The sequence below is a fragment of the Coregonus lavaretus genome (genome assembly GCF_964263955.1).
Source record: "Coregonus lavaretus genome assembly, chromosome: 1".
Classification (NCBI taxonomy): Eukaryota; Metazoa; Chordata; class Actinopteri; order Salmoniformes; family Salmonidae; genus Coregonus; species Coregonus lavaretus.
Window position 1 is genome coordinate 81650626 of NC_139988.1, and position 19059 is coordinate 81669684.

The 19059-nt window shown below is 45.6% G+C and overlaps 1 protein-coding gene across 1 annotated transcript in view; it reads left to right on the plus strand.

The window, feature by feature from the left end:
- slc39a11 (solute carrier family 39, member 11) overlaps positions 1–19059 on the plus strand; it is a 160097-nt gene that overhangs the window by 123888 nt on the left and 17150 nt on the right. The window contains exon 5 of the mRNA XM_084171580.1: positions 11669–11738. Coding sequence (XP_084027706.1) covers positions 11669–11738 — 70 coding nt within the window. The remainder of the gene's footprint in view (positions 1–11668; positions 11739–19059) is intronic.

The window sequence follows — 19059 nt, forward strand, 5'->3', positions numbered from 1 at the left end:
GGAAACATCATGCTTTGGGGCTGTTTTTCTGCAAAGGGACCAGGACGACTGATCCGTGTAAAGGAAAGAATGAATGGGGCCATGTATCGTGAGATTTTGAGTGAAAACCTCCTTCCATCAGCAAGGGCATTGAAGATGAAACGTGGCTGGGTCTTTCAGCATGACAATGATCCCAAACACACCGCCCGGGCAACGAAGGAGTGGCTTCGTAAGAAGCATTAAGGTCCTGGAGTGGCCTAGCCAGTCTCCAGATCTCAACCCCATAGAAAATCTTTGGAGGGAGTTGAAAGTCTGTGTTGCCCAGCGACAGCCCCAAAACACCACTGCTCTAGAGGAGATCTGCATGGAGGAATGGGCCAAAATACCAGCAACAGTGTGTGAGAACCTTGTGAAGACTTACAGAAAACCTTTGACCTGTGTCATTGCCAACAAAGGGTATATAACAAAGTATTGAGAAACTTTTGTTATTGACCAAATACTTATTTTCCACCATAATTTGCAAAGAAAATCATGAAAAATCCTACAATGTGATTTTCTGGAATTTTTGTTTTCTCATTTTGTCTGTCATAGTTGACGTACCTATGATGAAAATTACAGGCCTCTCTCATCTTTTTAAGTGGGAGAACTTGCACAATTGGTGGCTGACTAAATACTTTTTTTCCCCACTGTACACTTTTCCGTTATTTATTTTTTAGAATTCTTTGAAACAAGTTATTTTTTTCATTTCACCATTTTGGACTATTTTGTGTATGTCCATTACATGAAATCCAAATAAAAATCAATTGATATTACATGTTGTAATGCAACAAAATAGGAAAAATGCCAAGGGGGATGAATACTTTTGCAAGGCACTGTACCTTTTCATATTTGTTCGTACTGGTCCCCTGTGGGAATCGAACCCACAACCTTGATGTTGCAAGTGCCATGCTCTACCAACTGAGCCACACCGGACCTCTTATGTAGGCTCCTGTATATACATTACAGTGTATTCGGAAAGTATTCAAACCCCTTGACTTTTTTCACATTTTGTTAGGTTACAGCCTTATTCTAAAATTGATTAAATATTTTTTTCTTGGGTATGACGCTACAATCTTGGCACACCTGTATTTGGTGAGATTCTCCCATTCTTCTCCCCACAGCATGCTACCACCGTGCTTCACCGTAGGGATGGTGCCAGGTTTCCTCCAGACGTGACGCTTGTCATTCAGGCCAAAGAGTTCAGTCTTGGTTTCATCAGACCATAGAATCTTGTTTCTCATGGTCTGAGAGTCTTTAGGTGCCTTTTGGAAAACTCCCAAGCGGGCTGTCATGTGCCTTTTTACTGAGTAGTGGCTTCCTTCTGGCCATTCTACCATTAAGGCCTGATTGGTGGAGTGTTGCAGAGATGGTTGTCCTTCTGGAAGGTTCTCCCATCTCCACAGAGGAACTCTTGATCTCTGTCAGAGTGACCATTGGGTTCTTGGTCACCTCCCTGACCAAGGCCCTTCTCCCCCGATTGCTCAGTTTGGCTGGGTGGCCAGCTCTAGGAAGAGTCTTGGTAGTTCTAAACTTCTTCCATTTAAGAATGATGGAGGCCACTGTGTTCTTGGGGACGTTGAATGCTGCAGAAATGTTTTGGTACCCTTCCCCAGATCTGTGCCTCGACACAATCCTGTCTCTGAGCTCTACGGACAATTCCTTTGGCCTCATGCCTTGGTTTTTGCTCTGACATGCACTGTCAACTGTGGGAGCTTTTGTAGACAGGTATGTGCCTTTCCAAATCTTGTCCAATCAATTGAATTTACCACAGGTAAGTTGTAGAAACATGTTTTCGCTTTGTCATTATGAGGTATTGTGTGTAGATTGATGAGAGAAAAAAACCCACTTTAATCCATTTTAGAATAAGGCTGTTACGTAACAAAATGTGGAAAAAGTCAAGGGGTCTGAATACTTTCCGAATGCACTGTATATACAGATGCACAACATTCCAAGCTTCACTGAAATACCTCATCTTCCATTAAGGGGCTTCATTCCCATGAGTGCTTTCATGTCAAGTCAAGAGCCATGTAAATAAGGTATTTCAGTTTTTTTTACAAAATGTACATGCAAATGTGAAGTCTCTGATGACCAGTGAGCCATGGCGATGGCTCAGAGAGAGTGGAGAGAGTGGACTAGTTTGTTTGTACGCATGCTTACGCTAATCCTCAGCATGTAAAATTATGCATGTGAGCGCTCCCTTACGTATCAGCTGTGAGCTGTTGATTGATCACATTTTCCCTGTCTCTGATCCAACACCATTACTAGACAGACAGACAGACAGACCAGACGGCTGGCTGTTCATCGTGTTGGTATAATGTTTCCTCCTCCCGGCTTGTGTGGACTGCTGGTGTGGACTGGACTGACATGAACTGCACCACAGAACCCTTCCGAGGCTTATTAGTTGTGGAAGAATGGCTCCGTGACTGACTATGGGGAGGCTTCACCAGTCCACTGTTAAACTTTCCCACATTGAGCCCACCAAGCCATGCTGCTGGCTGTCCCTCCCCTGAGAGGTGTGTGTGTCCGTGTGCCCATAGAGAGCTACCAAGCCTTTACTCTGGCATAACCAACAAGGAGTGTGACAGAGTTGGCTATGTGACTGACAGCTGAAGACTAGTGGTGGTGAATACGGATCACACACACACTCACTATCGCCCGGCTCCAGGCTCTGCCCCAGGCTCAGTGGAACAGTCCAAGCCCCCCTTCTGCTAATGCTTGGCTGTGGCTGGCTGTAGGCCTGTGGCGTTTTCTTTGAAGTCTCGCCGCTTTGCTTAATCTGCACTCATGTTTACAAGAGCTTTGGGGATTTAGCTGAACCTCTGAAGTGTATAGTGTAGGGTTGGGCTGTATCCAGATTTTCATATCGTCCTTCTCTCACACTGGGATTTACGGTATTACCAGTTTAGTACACAAGGGGCGCCAAAAACGTAGAAAAGCCCATTGGGCTTCTATTACCATAATGCTAACATAATTAGCACAAGTAATAGTGAATTTCTATGGAGGCTGCTAGCTAAATATGCTAACGAGTGCAAACAAAAATAAACGCATCGCAAAGACAGGCAATCCAGCTCATGAAGTTATTCAGCTACCGAATGTCATTTTTGGTCAGTTTGGACATTTGCAAGCAAATGTGAACGAGATACATTGTGCAAATGAACAAAGTTTAGACTCATGCAGTACTGGCTCTCCAGCAGCATTTCTGCACGCTGTGTCTGTGTGGAGTCTGCAGTCTCTAGGGCAACAGGCCTGCCTGCAAGGAAATCAAGATGGCAGTGGCAGCTGTACAAATAAGTCATCCAAAGGGCTTTGACTTCTCAAACACAGCAGAAAGCTAACACAATATGATGCCCCGCCACCTTATTAATTCAGCCTCTTATTAGATAGAAAGTTAAACTAGTGGTCGTGTAAACGCATAAGAAATATCTTGCTGTGTTTTGTAAATACAGATCTAAAATGCTTCTTATTGTAATTTCTGCTCGGCATCAGACTAATTTTGTGCTTCAGTTGCACTTCTCCACTTCTCCACAGATGAGAATTCACAAACAGGCATTCTATCAGCAGACAGCACACTGACTGATGTGTAGCCACATTTCTCTGGAGCGCTCTGACTGATGTGTAGCCACATTTCTCTGGAGCGCTCTGACTGATGTGTATCTACATTTCTCTGGAGAGCTCTGACTGATGTGTAGCTACATTTCTCTGGAGCGCTCTGACTGATGTGTATCTACATTTCTCTGGAGCGCTCTGACTGATGTGTAGCTACATTTCTCCGGTACTTTCTCGGTGTAGCCAGCCTATTTTTCTCCGGTAAAATGCAAGAATAACTTTAAGCAAAACCTTAGGAAATGTAGTTGGCTACATTCTTTATATGATAAGCCTATACATTAGAAATATGTTGGCCATGCATCGCTTTAGCAAAAAAGACCTTGCTTTTTTATTGTAATCTCATTTACGTGTGGCTGCCAGCCAAACAGCGTTGTACTTCTGTTGTCATCTGATGAAAATGAAGCTATTTTCTGCCGAATGTGTTGCGCTAATGTATTTTCTGTGAAGGAAAACTATAGTTGCACGTCCCTGATCACTCTATTGAAGCCAAAAAACACTTGACTTTCAGTATAAAACGCGACTCCTGTTGTGCTATTTACAAACAAACACGTGACTGGTAAACTATGGTAAGCTTCATAATGTCAAAAAATGTGACAGCTGAAATGAAGAACGCAATCTGCTTTATCTGCTGAAGCATTGCACAAGTTGACTGCAGGTATTTTCTTAAAAAGAACTTACAAATATTAAAATGTATTGAAAAACTTCAAGTAAATACTTTCAACGGTATTGACTTTATTGAAAAACCATCCGGGGCTATTTCCAAATACCCAGGTTTACGGTATATACGGTATGTACGGTATACCGCTCAAGCCTAGTATACTGTTCGCTTCCCTTTATCGCCAAGCCATGTCCTCATGTTTACTCTACCTGACACTGAAAGAGACATGTTTAGATACAGTTATAGATTGGTTGGAAGGTACTAAATGATTGATCTAAATGATTTGTCTTGAAGTTTTCTCTCTCATATTCCTCTACACCTCTGTTTTTCCATGCTGACTGTGTGTGTGCGGGTGTTAGTCTGTACGTGCGCATGTGTGTGTGCGTGCGTGCGTGTGTGCGTGCGTGCGTGCACCTGTGCTTGAGCGTGCATATACACGCATGTGTGTATCAGCCGTTTTGATAGGGCAGGGCTTGAGAAAAAAACGGCACGCTTCATTTTCCACATCAACTAACTACAGTATGGCTAATACGAAAATGGAAACTGAGCACAGAGAGAGAACACAGGAAGCTGAGAGCGGAGTTATTTACTATACATAGCAGAGTGTGTTTTTGTTATCATGCTCGCTCTCTCTCTCTCTCTGTGTCTCTCTGTCTCTCTGTGTCTCTCTGTGTCTCTCTCTGTCTCTCTGTGTCTCTCTGTGTCTCTCTGTGGCTCTCTGTCTGTCTCTGTGTCTGTCTCTGTCGCTCGCTCTGTCTCTCTCTCTGTGTCTCTCTCTGTCTCTCTGTGTCTCTCTCTGTGTCTCTCTGTGTCTCTCTGTGTCTCTCTCTGTGTCTCTCTCTGTGTCTCTCTCTGTGTATCTCTCTGTGTGTCTCTCTGCGTGTCTCTCTCTAGGTCTCTCTGTGTCTCTCTCTGTGTCTCTCTCTGTGTCTCTGTGTCTCTCTGTGTGTCTCTCTCTGTGTCTCTATGTGTCTCTCTCTGTGTCTCTCTGTGTGTCTCTCTCTAGGTCTCTCTGTGTCTCGCTCTGTCTCTCGCTCTGTCTCTCTCTGGGTCTATCTGTGTCTCTCTGTGTCTGTCTCTGTCTCTTGCTCTCTCTCTCTCTGTCTCTCTGTGTCTCTCTGTGTTTGTCTCTCGCTCTCTCTCTCGGTCTCTCTGTGTCTCTCTGTCTCTCTCTGTGTCTGTCTCTGTGTCTGTCTCTCGCTCTCTCTCTCTCTGTCTCTCTGTGTCTCTCTGTGTCTGTCTCTCGCTCTCTCTCTCTGTGTCTCTCTGTCTCTCTCTGTGTCTGTCTCTGTGTCTGTCTCTGTCTCTCGCTCGGTCTCTCTTGGTCTCTCTCTCTGTGTCTCTCTGTCTCTCTCTGTGTCTGTCTCTCGCTCTCTCTCTCTCTCTCTCGGTCTGTCTGTGTCTGTCTCTGTGTCTGTCTCTGTCTCTCGCTCTGTCTCTCTCGGTCTCTCTGTGTCTCTCTGTCTCTCGCTCTCTCTCTCTCTGTGTCTCTCTCTGGGTCTCTGTCTCTCTCTGTGTGTCTCTGTCTCTCTCTGTGTGTCTCTGTCTCTTTCTGTGTCTCTGTCTGTGTGTCTCTTTGTCTCTGTGTCTCTCTGTGTCTCTCTCTGTGTCTCTCCCTGTGTCTCTGCATACACTTCACTCCCAATACTAGGAATGGTATTCCCAACTCTCCTCACTAGAAAAGGAGTGTTTATCATCTCTAGGGATTGGAGTGGTGAGAGCTGATGGGGAACCATTGTAATTCTTTTTTAGAATTATTTACTTCCGTATCCTGTCATAGCTGATGCATTAGGGCACTTAGGCTATATTCGTATTTTCTCGGCTACCTCAGCCCTTTGAACATGCCTAGAATGGCATATTGCCAATTACGGGCAATTTTTCTCTACCGCTTTGAAGATGTACATGTCTGTTTGCGGCTTCTCTCGCTCTCGCTAACTCTCTAGCTAATTAGAGATTTTCTATCCAAACCATCAAATCAAGAGTTTTCTTCACGTCACACTTCTTTGCCAACTCCAGTCTTTTCTTAACCTGACTACCCATCCACCGGCCAAATGCCACACCCATTAGCGTTTCTTTCTGGATTTGCTTTCTTCCCTGACATTCTTGTAGAATGCAAACACATTCTGACCACTCTGATTTGTCCCAGAAACCGATGGGTTGGGCCTGAGCCGGCCTACATGATGACGTTATCATTTTTGATACTCAGATTGGTTAGAGACGATCCAATCGCTGATTTTTTTTTTTTGTACAACGCCCCTCATTTTGACGTAACCACAAATGACTTCTAGGATGGCAGTTTCAGACTGAATATATGTAGCGATCGATAGAGAATGAAATTCAGGATAAGTCGTCAGGCAAGCCTTTTCTAGCACGCAGACCAAACTCTTACCTGGCAATTAGAAGATCTAGTGGTATTTCTGTAGTAGTTCTGACCTTGTCAGCACTTATTAGGTAGAGGCGAGAAGATGGCGCTATAGCAGAATAATTACTGCCGTATGACAGCTTTATGGTGACAGCGTGACATTTTTATGATAGCATTGCGACAGCGCTATGACAGGAGCATGACGGCTTTTCGAAGAGAATCGGAGACCGAAATATCTGTGAATGGGTTTTGTAATAAATAAAAAAAAAACGAAAAAAAGATGATTGACTGGATGCTATTAAACTTAGCTTCCACAGTGACTCACACACCCTTATCTCTGATTATTTCATGCATCATAAGATTAGCAGATTAGCCGTATTAGCAAAGTGGCTACTGCTCAGAGCACGTCCATCTATTGTAAAGTCCCACTCTCTTACTAATGGTTCTATCAATCTTGGGACTAACTTTGCACCTTTCCCAGGAGTAGATCCACAAACCCTATATTTGCTGTCATGTATGACACATCAAATGCCATGGTGGTTACGTCCCCCCAAGCACAAGAGGCTGTTCAGTCAGTCGCTGAAGAATCTGTCTGTGCGCCTTGCTCCTTGTCAACATGGTAACTAGCAATGCCAGATGCTCACCTACACACACCTCGCTGTGTGTGTTGTCGTTAAATGTTGATAGTGAGTCATTCAGCAAACTTACATCTCATCAAAGAGCATGGCCTAAGTCTTGGAATAGTACACAATTCTTTACATTTTAGTCATTTAACAGACGTACTTATCCAGAGCGACTTACAGGAGCAATTAGGGTTAAGTGCCTTGCTCAAGGGCACATCGGTAGATGTTTCACCTAGTCGACTCTGGGATTTGAACCAGTGACCTTTCGGTTACTCACCCAACGCTCTTAACTGCTAGGCTACCTGCCGCCACATCTTTCCATCCGTCCCTCTAAGCCTGTTTGGTCTGAATCAGTCCCTGATCGCCCCTGCGGTCCTTGAGGACACTACTGTAGATTACTGAAATATGGTCCCCACATGGGAAAGACCACCCCCCTCCGCCCCATCAAACTCAACCCCTTCACTGTGCCACTGTGAAGCTAGAGAGTGATCCTCCCCCCAGGCAGCACCCCTCCTAATGTCTCATATGGTGACAAATTAAGGTTTTACTTCCCCTGCCTGAGTTTTTAATGGCTCCTCCAGCACCACCGAGCCCAGACCAGAGCAGCCAATTGAGACTGATGGAGTGTGGGGGCCTCCACTGAAGTGGATCTGTTATGCATCCGTAATGGCCTTAACTGAATACCCTATGTATTTCAATCTGAGGGAATATTCATCACCTGCCCCAACCAACCTCCCCCCCCCCCCCCCCCCACTCCCACGCCTCTCTGGTTAGAGCTATGGGCCGATAGCCAGGGGGAGACATAGGAATGTAATGGTTCTTCCTTCTCTCTCTTTCTAACTCACTTTTATGACTTGTAAGAGTTATTTATGTACGCTCAGGGAAAGAGGGAAGAGATGGCTTAGTTCTCTCTCGGCTGTTTTCTGTTTTCTGTTTTCTACACAGAGCTGCGTGTGTCAGCATTGGTCAGTTGCACGTTCACTCACATTGAGAGAGAGAGGGAGGAGTAATGTAGAGAGAGAGAGATATGGGAGGTGGATGAGGAGGTGCAGAGAGAGAGAGAGAGAAGATGAGGGATAAAGAGATGGGGAGTGACATGAAGACGGACGATAAAGGATCAGGATGAAGTTCCTATCATTACCACTAGATGGCAGAGGTATTCCTGAAGCGTTTCACCCTCCGCACATGAACATGTTTGCTGAAGCTTGCTCTTACTGTGGGCAATTCAACTTAAAAAAATGCCCATCAGCCAATGATTAGAGAGCTCGTTAGTGAATCAGCCAATGGGATGATGGGATGAGATGGCTCTTGACTTGACATGAAAGCACTCATGGGAATGAAGCCCCTTAATGGAAGATGAAGTATTTCAGTGAAGCTTGGAATGTTGTGCATCTGTATAGACAGTGCATTCGGAAAGTATTCAGACCCCTTGACTTTTTCCACATTTTGTTACGTTACAGCCTTATTCTAAAATGGATTAAATAGTTGTTTTCTCTCATCAATGTACACACAATAACCCATAATGACAAAGTGAAAACAAGTTTTTAGAAATGTTTGCAAATTTATTAAAAATGAAAAACAGAAATACCTTATTTACATAAGTACTCAGACCCTTTGCTATGAGACTCGAAATTGAGCTCAGGTGCATCCTTTTTCCATTGATCATCCTTGAGATGTTTCTACACCTTCATTGGAATCCAGCTGTGGTAAATTCAATTGATTGGACATGATTTGAAAAGGCACACACCTGTCTATATAAGGTCCCCCAGTTGACAGCGCATGTCAGAGCAAAACCAAACCATGAAGTCGAAGGAATTGTCCATAGAGCTCCGTGACAGGATTGTGTCGAGGCACAGATCTGGGGAAGGGTACCAAAACATTTCAGCAGGATTGAAGGTTCCCAAGAACACAGCGGCCTCCATCATTCTTAAATGGAAGTGTGGAACCACCGAGACTCTTCCTAGAGCTGGCTGCCTGGCCAAACTGAGCAATCGGGGGAGAAGGGCCTTGGTCAGGGAGGGGACCAAGAAACCGATGGTCACTCTGACAGAGTTCCAGAGTTCCTCTGTGGAGATGGGAGATCCTTCCAGAAGGACAACCATCTCTGCAGCATTCCACCAATCAGGCCTTTATGGTAGAGTGGCCAGACGGAAGCCACTGCTCAGTAAAAGGCACATGACAGCCCGCTTGGAGTTTGTCAAAAGGTACCTAAAGACTCAAAGACCATGACAAACAAGATTATCTGGTCTGATGAAACCAAGATTGAACTCTTTGGCCTGAATGCCAAGCGTCACGTCTGGAGGAAACCTGGCACCATCCCTACGGTGAAGCATAGTGGTGGCAGCATCATGCTGTGGGGATGTTTTTCAGCAGCAGGGACTGGGAGACTAGTCAGGATCGAGGGAAAGATGAACTTAGCAAAGTACAGAGAGATCCTTGATGAAAACCTGCTCCAGAGCACTCAGGACCTCAGACTGGGGTGAAGGTTCACCTTCCAACAGGACAACAACCCTAAGCACACAGCCAAGACAATGCAGGAGTGGCTCAGGACAAGTCTCTGAATGTACTTGAGTCGCCCAGCCAGAGCCCGGACTTGAATCTGATCGAACATCTCCGGAGAGACCTGAAAATAGCTGTGCAACGACTCTCTCCATCCCACCTGACAGAGCTTGAGAGAATCTGCAGAGAAGAATGGGAGAAACTCCCCAAATACAGTTGTGCTAAGCTTGTAGCGTCATACCCAAGTGGACTTGATGCTGTAATCGCTGCCAAAGGTGCTTCAAGTGTCTGAATACTTATGTAAATATAATATTTTCAGTTTTTTATTTGTAATACATTTGCAAAAATTTCTAGAAACCTGTTTTTGCTTTGTCATTATGCGGTATTGTCTATAGATTGATGATGAGGGGAAAAAACATTTTAATCAATTTTAGAATAAGGCTGTAACGTAACAAAATGTGGAAAAAGTCAAGGGATCTGAATACTTTCAGAATGAAGTAAACTATACTAAACTATACTATACTAAACTATACAACACTATAGTCTACTCCAGTCATGGATGTGCTGTTGGTACTGTTGCAGGCTTCATGGTTCTCTGTGTGTGAGAGAGCGTTTGCCACTGATGGTGTCAGCTGCCAGTCAGTGCAGGGATTGAAGTATGGAGCTGTGTGTGTTTTTCAGTCAGGCTTTACACGCACATACACACACACACAGACAGACCTTTAGGAGTCTCATTACCTGTGTGTGTGTACGGCTGTCAGTCTAACCTTTGGTCTTTTCAGCTGTATTTATATCCCAGTGTTTAAAATCAGAGAGTGAAAGAAGAGAGGGGGGAGGGAAAAGAGGGAGAGCGATACCCAGCTGGAAGCTGCTGTGAGTCCAATTAGAGGGAGTTGCTTGCTGGTACAAGTGTGTGTGTGTGTGTGTGTGTGTGTGTGTGTGTGTGTGTGTGTGTGTGTGTGTGTGTACATGCTTTCAAGTACGAGAGAGAGAGTGCTTGTGTAAGACTATATCGCACACCCAACCTGCTCATAGTGACAGAATTACATTTGATTAGAATAGGAAATAATACGGTCATTCATTGATAAATATATTATATTTTCACACACAATTCATTGTGAATTGACTGGAGGCATGGATCATGTCTGTCCTGCTGGGTGTGTTGCTTTGTCTTTCCTTCAGTAGACAGAGAAGACTGAGAGCTCCGTGACTCCTCTTTTTTCTCTCTCTCCTCCTCCCTCCTCCTCCTCCTCTCTCTCTTCCTCCCTCCTCCTCCTCGCTCTCTTCCCGCCTCTCTCCTCCTCCCTCCTCCTCCTCTCTCTCTTCCTCCTCCTCTCTCTCTTCCTCCTCCTCTCTCTTCCTCCTCCTCCTCTCTCTCTTCCTCCTCTCTCTCTCTCTTTCTGCCTCCCTTCTCTCTCTCTCTCTCTCTCTCTCTCTCTCTCTTTCTCTCTCTCTCTTCCTCCCTCCTCATCTCTCTCTTTCTACCTCCCTCCTCTCCTTTCCATGTTCTCTCTCTCTCTCAATAATACACTCGATATAGATGTTGACTCTTATATATTCTGGTTGATCAGCCAAGCAGCTTGAAAAACTCTGACTGTACTTTCTGACTCACCAGCTCTCTATAACCATTCCCTTCCTATTCTCACTTGTCCACTCTCTCTCGCTCTGTCTCCCTGTCTCTCTGTCTCTCACTCACTCACTCACTCACTCACTCACTCACTCACTCACTCACTCACTCACTCACTCACTCACTCACTCACTCACTCACTCACTCACTCACTCACTCACTCACTCACTCACTCACTCACTCACTCACTCACTCACACACACACACACACACACACACACACACACACACATTTTAACCTCCATGGCTGTATGTGTTTGTGTGTTCTCTTGCAGAGGGCCTGGCTGTGGGTGTAGGGTTTGGAGCCATTGGAAAGACCTCATCTGCCACGTTTGAGAGTGCCAGGTAAGAACACACAGAGACTTATACCACAACTGCCTTCCTTACCGGTGTCCCAACACTCTCTAGATATCGCCTTTGTCACCATATTACACAGGCCCTAGTTTACACTGATCCGGCTATTCTATCGGTGACTGTGACCTATGTCAGGGTTTAGAAACATCTGGTTACTGGTTTGACCACGATCATATGCTCTTGCCTTACGTCTCGGTCATAAGAGCCTGGGATTTGGTGTGTGCGTACGCTTATCTGTGTCATCATAATCCTCCTCCACATACCATTTGGCCAGTAGACAGGAGCATCACTTGTTCCTCCTGGGTTAGAAAGCACTGTTTACTCTGTGGGGATGAGGAGGACAAAACGGCCTGCCTTTGTGCCTGGCTCCTCTGCTTTGTCTGGGCCCTGCTCTCTGTGGTGTGCTGCTACCACCCTGTGGTCACCACTGGTACTGCACATGTAATTTATAAATAATGATTGGGTCTCCGAGGATGCTCAGACCAGACTCCAGAGCCAAGTATTTGTGCGTGAGTGAGAATATGTATTTGTGTGTGTGCATGCATGCGTCTGTCCGTCTGTTTGTTTGTGTCTGTGCATGTTTCTATCTATCTGTTTGTGTATGCGCCTGCATGTGTGTGTGTGTGTGGATATGCTGTTGTGTGCGTGTGTGTTTGTGCGTGTGTGTGTATCTGCATGTTTGTGTGTCTGGGTCTGTGCGCGCAAGTGTGTGCGTGTATTTGTGTGTCTGTGAATGGTCCAATTGAGAGGCGGGAGGGAGGGGAGCAGGAATCCAGAGGAATGTGTGGAGACCACCCTCCAGATGTGGACCAGCCGCTGGCAGCACCAGGGAGGAAGTTGAGATGGAGGGCACACATACTACCCCCCTCTCTCTCTCTCTCTCTCCCGCTCCTCTCTCTCTCTCCCCTCTTTCTCTCGCTCGCTCGCTCTCTTTCTCTCGCTCTCTTTCTCTCGCTCTCTTTCTTTATCACTTTCTCTCGCTCTTTCTCTTGCTCGCTTTCTCTCCCTCTCTCTCTCTCTCTCTCTCTCTCTCTTTCACTCTCTCCCTCCTCTCTCTCTCGCTCGCTCGCTCTCTCCCTCCTCTCTCTCCTAGTGAAAGCCTCTCTTGTTCTCTGGTAGCTATGTTACCTGTCCTACTGGTGCAGTTCCTCTGATTATGCTTGGCTCAGCCCTGACCTCTCCCTCCTTGATGTGTTCTAGCAGGCCTGTTCACAACAGGTAGAGTGGCCGCCGTGAGCAGGTTCTCTCCATCCCAGTGGCTTTGCCTTTCCCCGCTGCTGTATAAACGCAGCTGTATGTGTGTGTGTGTGCAAGCTGTCAGCCGGAGGAAAGGGGCGGTAGTCAGGTAACATAGAGTGATTGAACCAGGAAGCCTCCTCAACCATGCTTAGAAAAACACTCCCCAATGTATTTACTTTATTTTTTTCTTTTAGGCTACATTCTTTCACATGATCAGTGGTATTGCGATGCATTTCTACCTACCTTAACACATGAGATGTTTTGGGGGACAGTCAACAAAAGTCTAAATGTAGGAGTACAGCATGCCTATTTGTGGGATTGTCTGCAAATTGAGTGTAAAGTGGCCTCTTAGAGCGTATAGTAGCCATTTGTGTGAGTTTGACACGTGGTCTATAGCAGGGTTCCCCAACTGTGGCCTGCGGGTGGTTTTATTTGGCCCCCCATTTACATCGACCAAGTTTTCTTGTTGTTGAATTTTCATTGTTGTACATAAAACATCAAATCAAATTGTACTTGCCACATACACGTGTTTAGCAGATGTTATTGTGGGTGTAGCGAAATGCTTGTGCTTCTAGCTCCGACAGTGCAGTAATATCTAACAATTTCACAACATATACCCAATACACACAAATCTAAGTAAGGAATGGAATTAAGAATATATACATATATGGACGAGCAATGACAGAGCGGCATGGACTAAGATATCGTAGAATATTATAGAATACAGTATATACATATGAGATGAGTAATGCAAGATATGTAAACATTATTAAAGGGACTAGTGTTCAATTTCTTAAAGTGGCCAGTGATTTCTATAGGCAGCAGCAGCCTCTAATGTGCTAGTGATGGCTATTTAACAGTCTGATGGCCTTGAGAATATAAGCTGTTTTTCAGTCTCTCGGTCCCAGCATTGATGCACCTGTACTGACCTCGCCTTCTGGATGATAGCAGGGTGAACAGGCAGTGGCTCGGGTGGTTGATGTCCTTGATGATCTTTTTGGCCTTCCTAGACTACACCACCCTCTGGAGAGCCCTGCGGTTGCGGGCGGTGCAGTTGCCTTACCAGGCGGTGATGCAGCCCGACAGGATGCTCTCAATTGTGCATCTATAAAAGTTAGTGAGAGTTTTAGGTGCCAAGACAAATTTCTTCAGCCTCCTGAGGTTGAAGAGGCTCTGTTGCGCCTTCTTCACCACACTGTCTGTGTGGGTGGACCATTTCAGTTTGTCAGTGATGTGTTCGCCAAGGAACTTGAAGCTTTCCACCTTCTCCACTGCGGTCCCGAAAATAACCCTCTGCTGTTTCCTGAAGTCCACAATCATCTCCTTTGTTTTGTTGATGTTGAGTGAGAGGTTATTTTCCTGGCACCACACTGCCAGAGCCCTCACCTCCTCCCTGTAGGCTGTCTCGTCATTGTTGGTAATCAAGCCTACTACTGTTGTGTCGTCTGCAAACTTGAAGATTGAGTTGGAGGCGTGCTTGGCCACGCAGTCATGGGTGAACAGGGAGTACAGGAGGGGGCTGAGCACACACCCTTGTGGGGCCACAGTGTTGAGGATCAGCGAAGTGGAGGTGTTGTTTCTTACCTTCACCACCTGGGGGCGGCCCGTCAGGATGTCCAGGACCCAGTTGCACAAGGCAGGGTTCAGACCCAGGGCTTCGAGCTTAATGATGAGCTTGGAGGGTACTATGGTGTTGAATGCTGAGCTATAGTCAATGAACAGCATTCTTACATAGGTATTCCTCTTGTCCAGATGGGATAGGGCAGTGTGATGGCGAATGCATCGTCTGTGGATCTATTGGGGCTGTAAGCAAGTTGAAGTGGGTCTAGGGTGACAGGTAAGGTAGAGGTGATATGATCCTTGACTAGTCTCTCAAAGCACTTCATGATGACAGAGGTGAGTGCTACGGGGCGATAGTCATTTAGTTCAGTTACCTTTGCTTTCTTGGGTACAGGAACAATGGTGGCCATCTTGAAGCATGTGGGGACAGCAGACTGGGATATGGAGAGATTGAATATGTCCATAAACACACCAGCCAGCTGGTCTGCGCATGCTCTAAGGACGCGGCTAGGGATGTCTTCTGGGCAGGCAGCCTTGCGAGGGTTAGTTCCAAGGGATTTTAATTTTGGAAATCTGTTTCCAAGTATTCCCACGCATAATAAAGAATGTAAGCAAGGTTTGAAATGATTATGTTTTAGTCAAGTATTATATCTATTTGGTCTTCTTGCCGTCTACAAATTATTTGTAGTTATGTTCCTGCACCCCGACCATCTGCTCAAGAAAAAATCACTATATACTGAAGAGGGTGCCGTTTCAGACTGTGTGTCGGTTCTAAGATGGTGAGCGTAAAGGCTCTTAGTGTCAATGTTATTCTGTGTGGATGTCAGAGGACATTGTGTGGTGCTCCAAACTGCTGAGGGCCTAGTGGTATGTGAGGTCTGAGGGGGCCACTAGAGTGAACTGTAGGAAGACTCAGAGAGAGAGAGAGATCCCCAAGGACTATCACTGGACCTTTGTGTGAGGTGGATTAATCTAGCAACTATGAGAGGGGTTGGAGAATAGCACGGTTTTGACTGTCACTTTAAGCGTGCTGCATGCTGACACCTAGCTTGATAGATTTGTATATTGGTGTATATGTGTACTATGGGTGTTTCTCAATATGCATGGCAGGGAGCTCGGCCCCAGTGATGTACTGGGCCGTACGCACTACCCTCTGTAGGGCCTTGCGGTTGGATGCCAAGCAGTTGCTAGTCAAGATTCACTCAATGGTGCAGCTGTAGATCTTTTTGAGGATCTGATTTCATGGCTACAGATGTGAGTGCTACGGGGTGATAGTCATTTAGACAGGTTACCTTGGCATTCTTGGGCACAGGGACTATGGTGGTCTGCTTGAAACATGTAGGTATTACAGACTGGGTCAGGGAGCGGTTGAAAATGTCAGTGAAGACACTTGCCAGCTGGTCAGCGCATGCTCTGAGTACACGTCCTGGTAATCCGTCTGCGTGGTTCATGCATGGTTCAGTGTTGCTTGCCTCGAAGCGAGCATAGAAGGCATTTTGCCCGTCTGGTAGGCTCGCGTCACTGGGCAGCCCGTGGCTGTGTTTCCATTTGTAATCCGTGATAGTTTGCAAACCCTGCCACATCCGTCGAGTGTCAGAGCCAGCGTAGTAGGATTCGATCTTAGTCCTATATTGCCGCTTTGTCTGTTTGATGGATCGTCGGAGGTCGTAGCAGGATTTCTTATAAGTGTCCGGATTAGTGTCCCGCTCCTTGAAAGCGGCAGCTCTAGCAATTTGCTCAGTGCAGATGTTGCCTGTAATCCATGGCTTCTGGTTGGGATATGTACGAATGGTCACTGTGGGGATGACGTCATCGATGCACTTATTAATGAAGCTGGTGGCTGCCACCGGATGAATCCCGAAACATATTCCAGTCTGTGCTAGCGATTGTTTGAGTTTTTGCTTGTAAGCAGGAATCAGAAGGATAGAGTTATGGTCAGATTTGCCAAATGGAGGGCGAGGGAGAGCTTTGTATGCATTTTTGTATGTGGAGTAAAGGTGATCTAGAGTTTTTTCGCCTCTAGTTGCACAGGTGACATGCTGGTAGAAATTAGCTAAGACTGATTTCAGTTTTTCTGGCACTAGGAGCTCTGCCTCTGGATGAGCATTTTCTTGTTTGCTTATGGCCCTATTCAGCTCGTTGAGTGCGGTCTTAGTGCCAGCATCGGTTTGTGTTGGTAAATTTAACAGCTGCAAAGAATATAGATGAAAACTCTCTTGGTAAATGGTATGGTCTACAGCTTATCATGAGGTATTCTAACTCAGGCGAGCAGAACCTCGAGACATCCTTAATATTAGAGATTGCGCACCAGCTGTTGTTAACAAAGAGACACACACCTCCCCCTTGAGCTTACCCGACGCTGCCATTCTGTCCTGCTAATGCATAGACATACCAGCCAGATGTATATTCTCCATGTCCTTTGTCATCCACGACTCACATAGGATATCACAGTTCTTCATGTCCCGTTGATAGGATAGTCTCGAACTGAGCTCGTCCAGTTTGTTCTCCAGTGATTGTGTGTTCGCCTATAGAATGGAGTGTAGAGGCGGTTTATGTACTCGCCTACGTAGTTTCGTCAGGGTGCCTGCATGCCGGCCTCTCTTGCACCGTCTTTTTATTTTCCGTGTCTCTGGGATTAGGGCCTGGTCCGGGGTGAGCATACTACCATGCTCCGAGTGCATTCTCTGAGGATGTTCTCTTGAGTACGTTCTTGTGAGGACAAGAGTGTGGAGAACGCATAAAGTATTACATTTGAGAAGCACTCCCCCTCCCCCTACTGTATTACCTCACGCAGCACCGCCCCATTCACTAGCCAGCTAGTTTAACAGGCATAAACAACCTCAAACTAATGTTATGCAAGGTAGATGACTAGCTGTCAATTCTTTGTGGCTACAGTGAGGGGAAAAAAATATTTGATCCCCTGATGATTTTGTACGTTTGCCCACTGACAAAGAAATGATCAGTCTATAATTTTAATGGTAGGTTTATTTGAAAAGTGAGAGACAGAATGACAAAAAAAAAAAAAAAAAAACGCATGTCAAAAATGTTATAAATTGATTTGCATTTTAATGAGGGAAATAAGTATTTGACCCCCTCTCAATCAGAAAGATTTCTGGCTCCCAGATGTCTTTTATACAGGTAACGAGCTGAGATTAGGAGCACACTCTTAAAGGGAGTGCTCCTAATCTCAGCTTGTTACCTGTATAAAAGACACCTGTCCACAGAAGCAATCAATCAGATTCCAAACTCTCCACCATGGCCAAGACCAAAGAGCTCTCCAAGGATGTCAGGGACAAGATTGGTGAGAAGGTGATAACAGTTTGTGCGATTATTCGCAAATGGAAGAAACACAAAATAACTGTCAATCTCCCTCGGCCTGGGGCTCCATGCAAGATCTCACTTCGTGGAGTTGCAATGATCATGAGAACGGTGAGGAATCAGCCCAGAACTACACGGGAGGATCTTGTCAATGACAGCTGGGACCATAGTCACAGAGAAAACAATCGGTAACACACTACGCCGTGAAGGACTGAAATCCTGCAGCACCCGCAAGGTCCCCCCTGCTCAAGAAAGCACATATACATGCCCGTCTGAAGTTTGCCAATGAACATCTGAATGATTCAGAGGAGAACTGGGTGAAAGTGTGGTCAGATGAGACCAAAATCGAGCTCTTTGGCATCAACTCAACTCGCCGTGTTTGGAGGAGGAGGAATGCTGCCTATGACCCCAAGAACACCATCCCCACCGTCAAACATGGAGGTGGAAACATTATGCTTTGGGGGTGTTTTTCTGCTAAGGGGACAGGACAACTTCACCGCATCAAAGGAACGATGGACGGGGCCATGTACCGTCAAATCTTGGGTGAGAACCTCCTTCCCTCAGCCAGGGCATTGAAAATGGGTTGTGGATGGGTATTCCAGCATGACAATGACCCAAAACACACGGCCATGGCAACAAAGGAGTGGCTCAAGAAGAAGCACATTAAGGTCCTGGAGTGGCCTAGCCAGTCTCCAGACCTTAATCCCATAGAAAATCTGTGGAGGGAGCTGAAGGTTCGAGTTGCCAAACGTCAGCCTCGAAACCTTAATGACTTGGAGAAGATCTGCAAAGAGGAGTGGGACAAAATTCCTCCTGAGATGTTTGTAAACCTGGTGGCCAACTACAAGAAACGTCTGAACTCTCTGATTGCCAACAAGGGTTTTTCCACCAAGTACTAAGTCATGTTTTGTAGAGGGGTCAAATACTTATTTCCCTCATTAAAATGCAAATCAATTTATAACATTTTTGACATGTGTTTTTCTGGATTTTGTTGTTGTTATTCTGTCTCTCACTGTTCAAATAAACCTACCATTAAAATTATAGACTGATCATGTCTTTGTCAGTGGGCAAACGTACAAAATCAGCAGGGGATCAAATACTTTTTTCCCTCACTGTAGCTAGCTACCAATTTTTCGTACCTAGCTTGCTAGTTAGCCCTATTGACTTACTATGGGCGTCATATTTCTGTAAATAC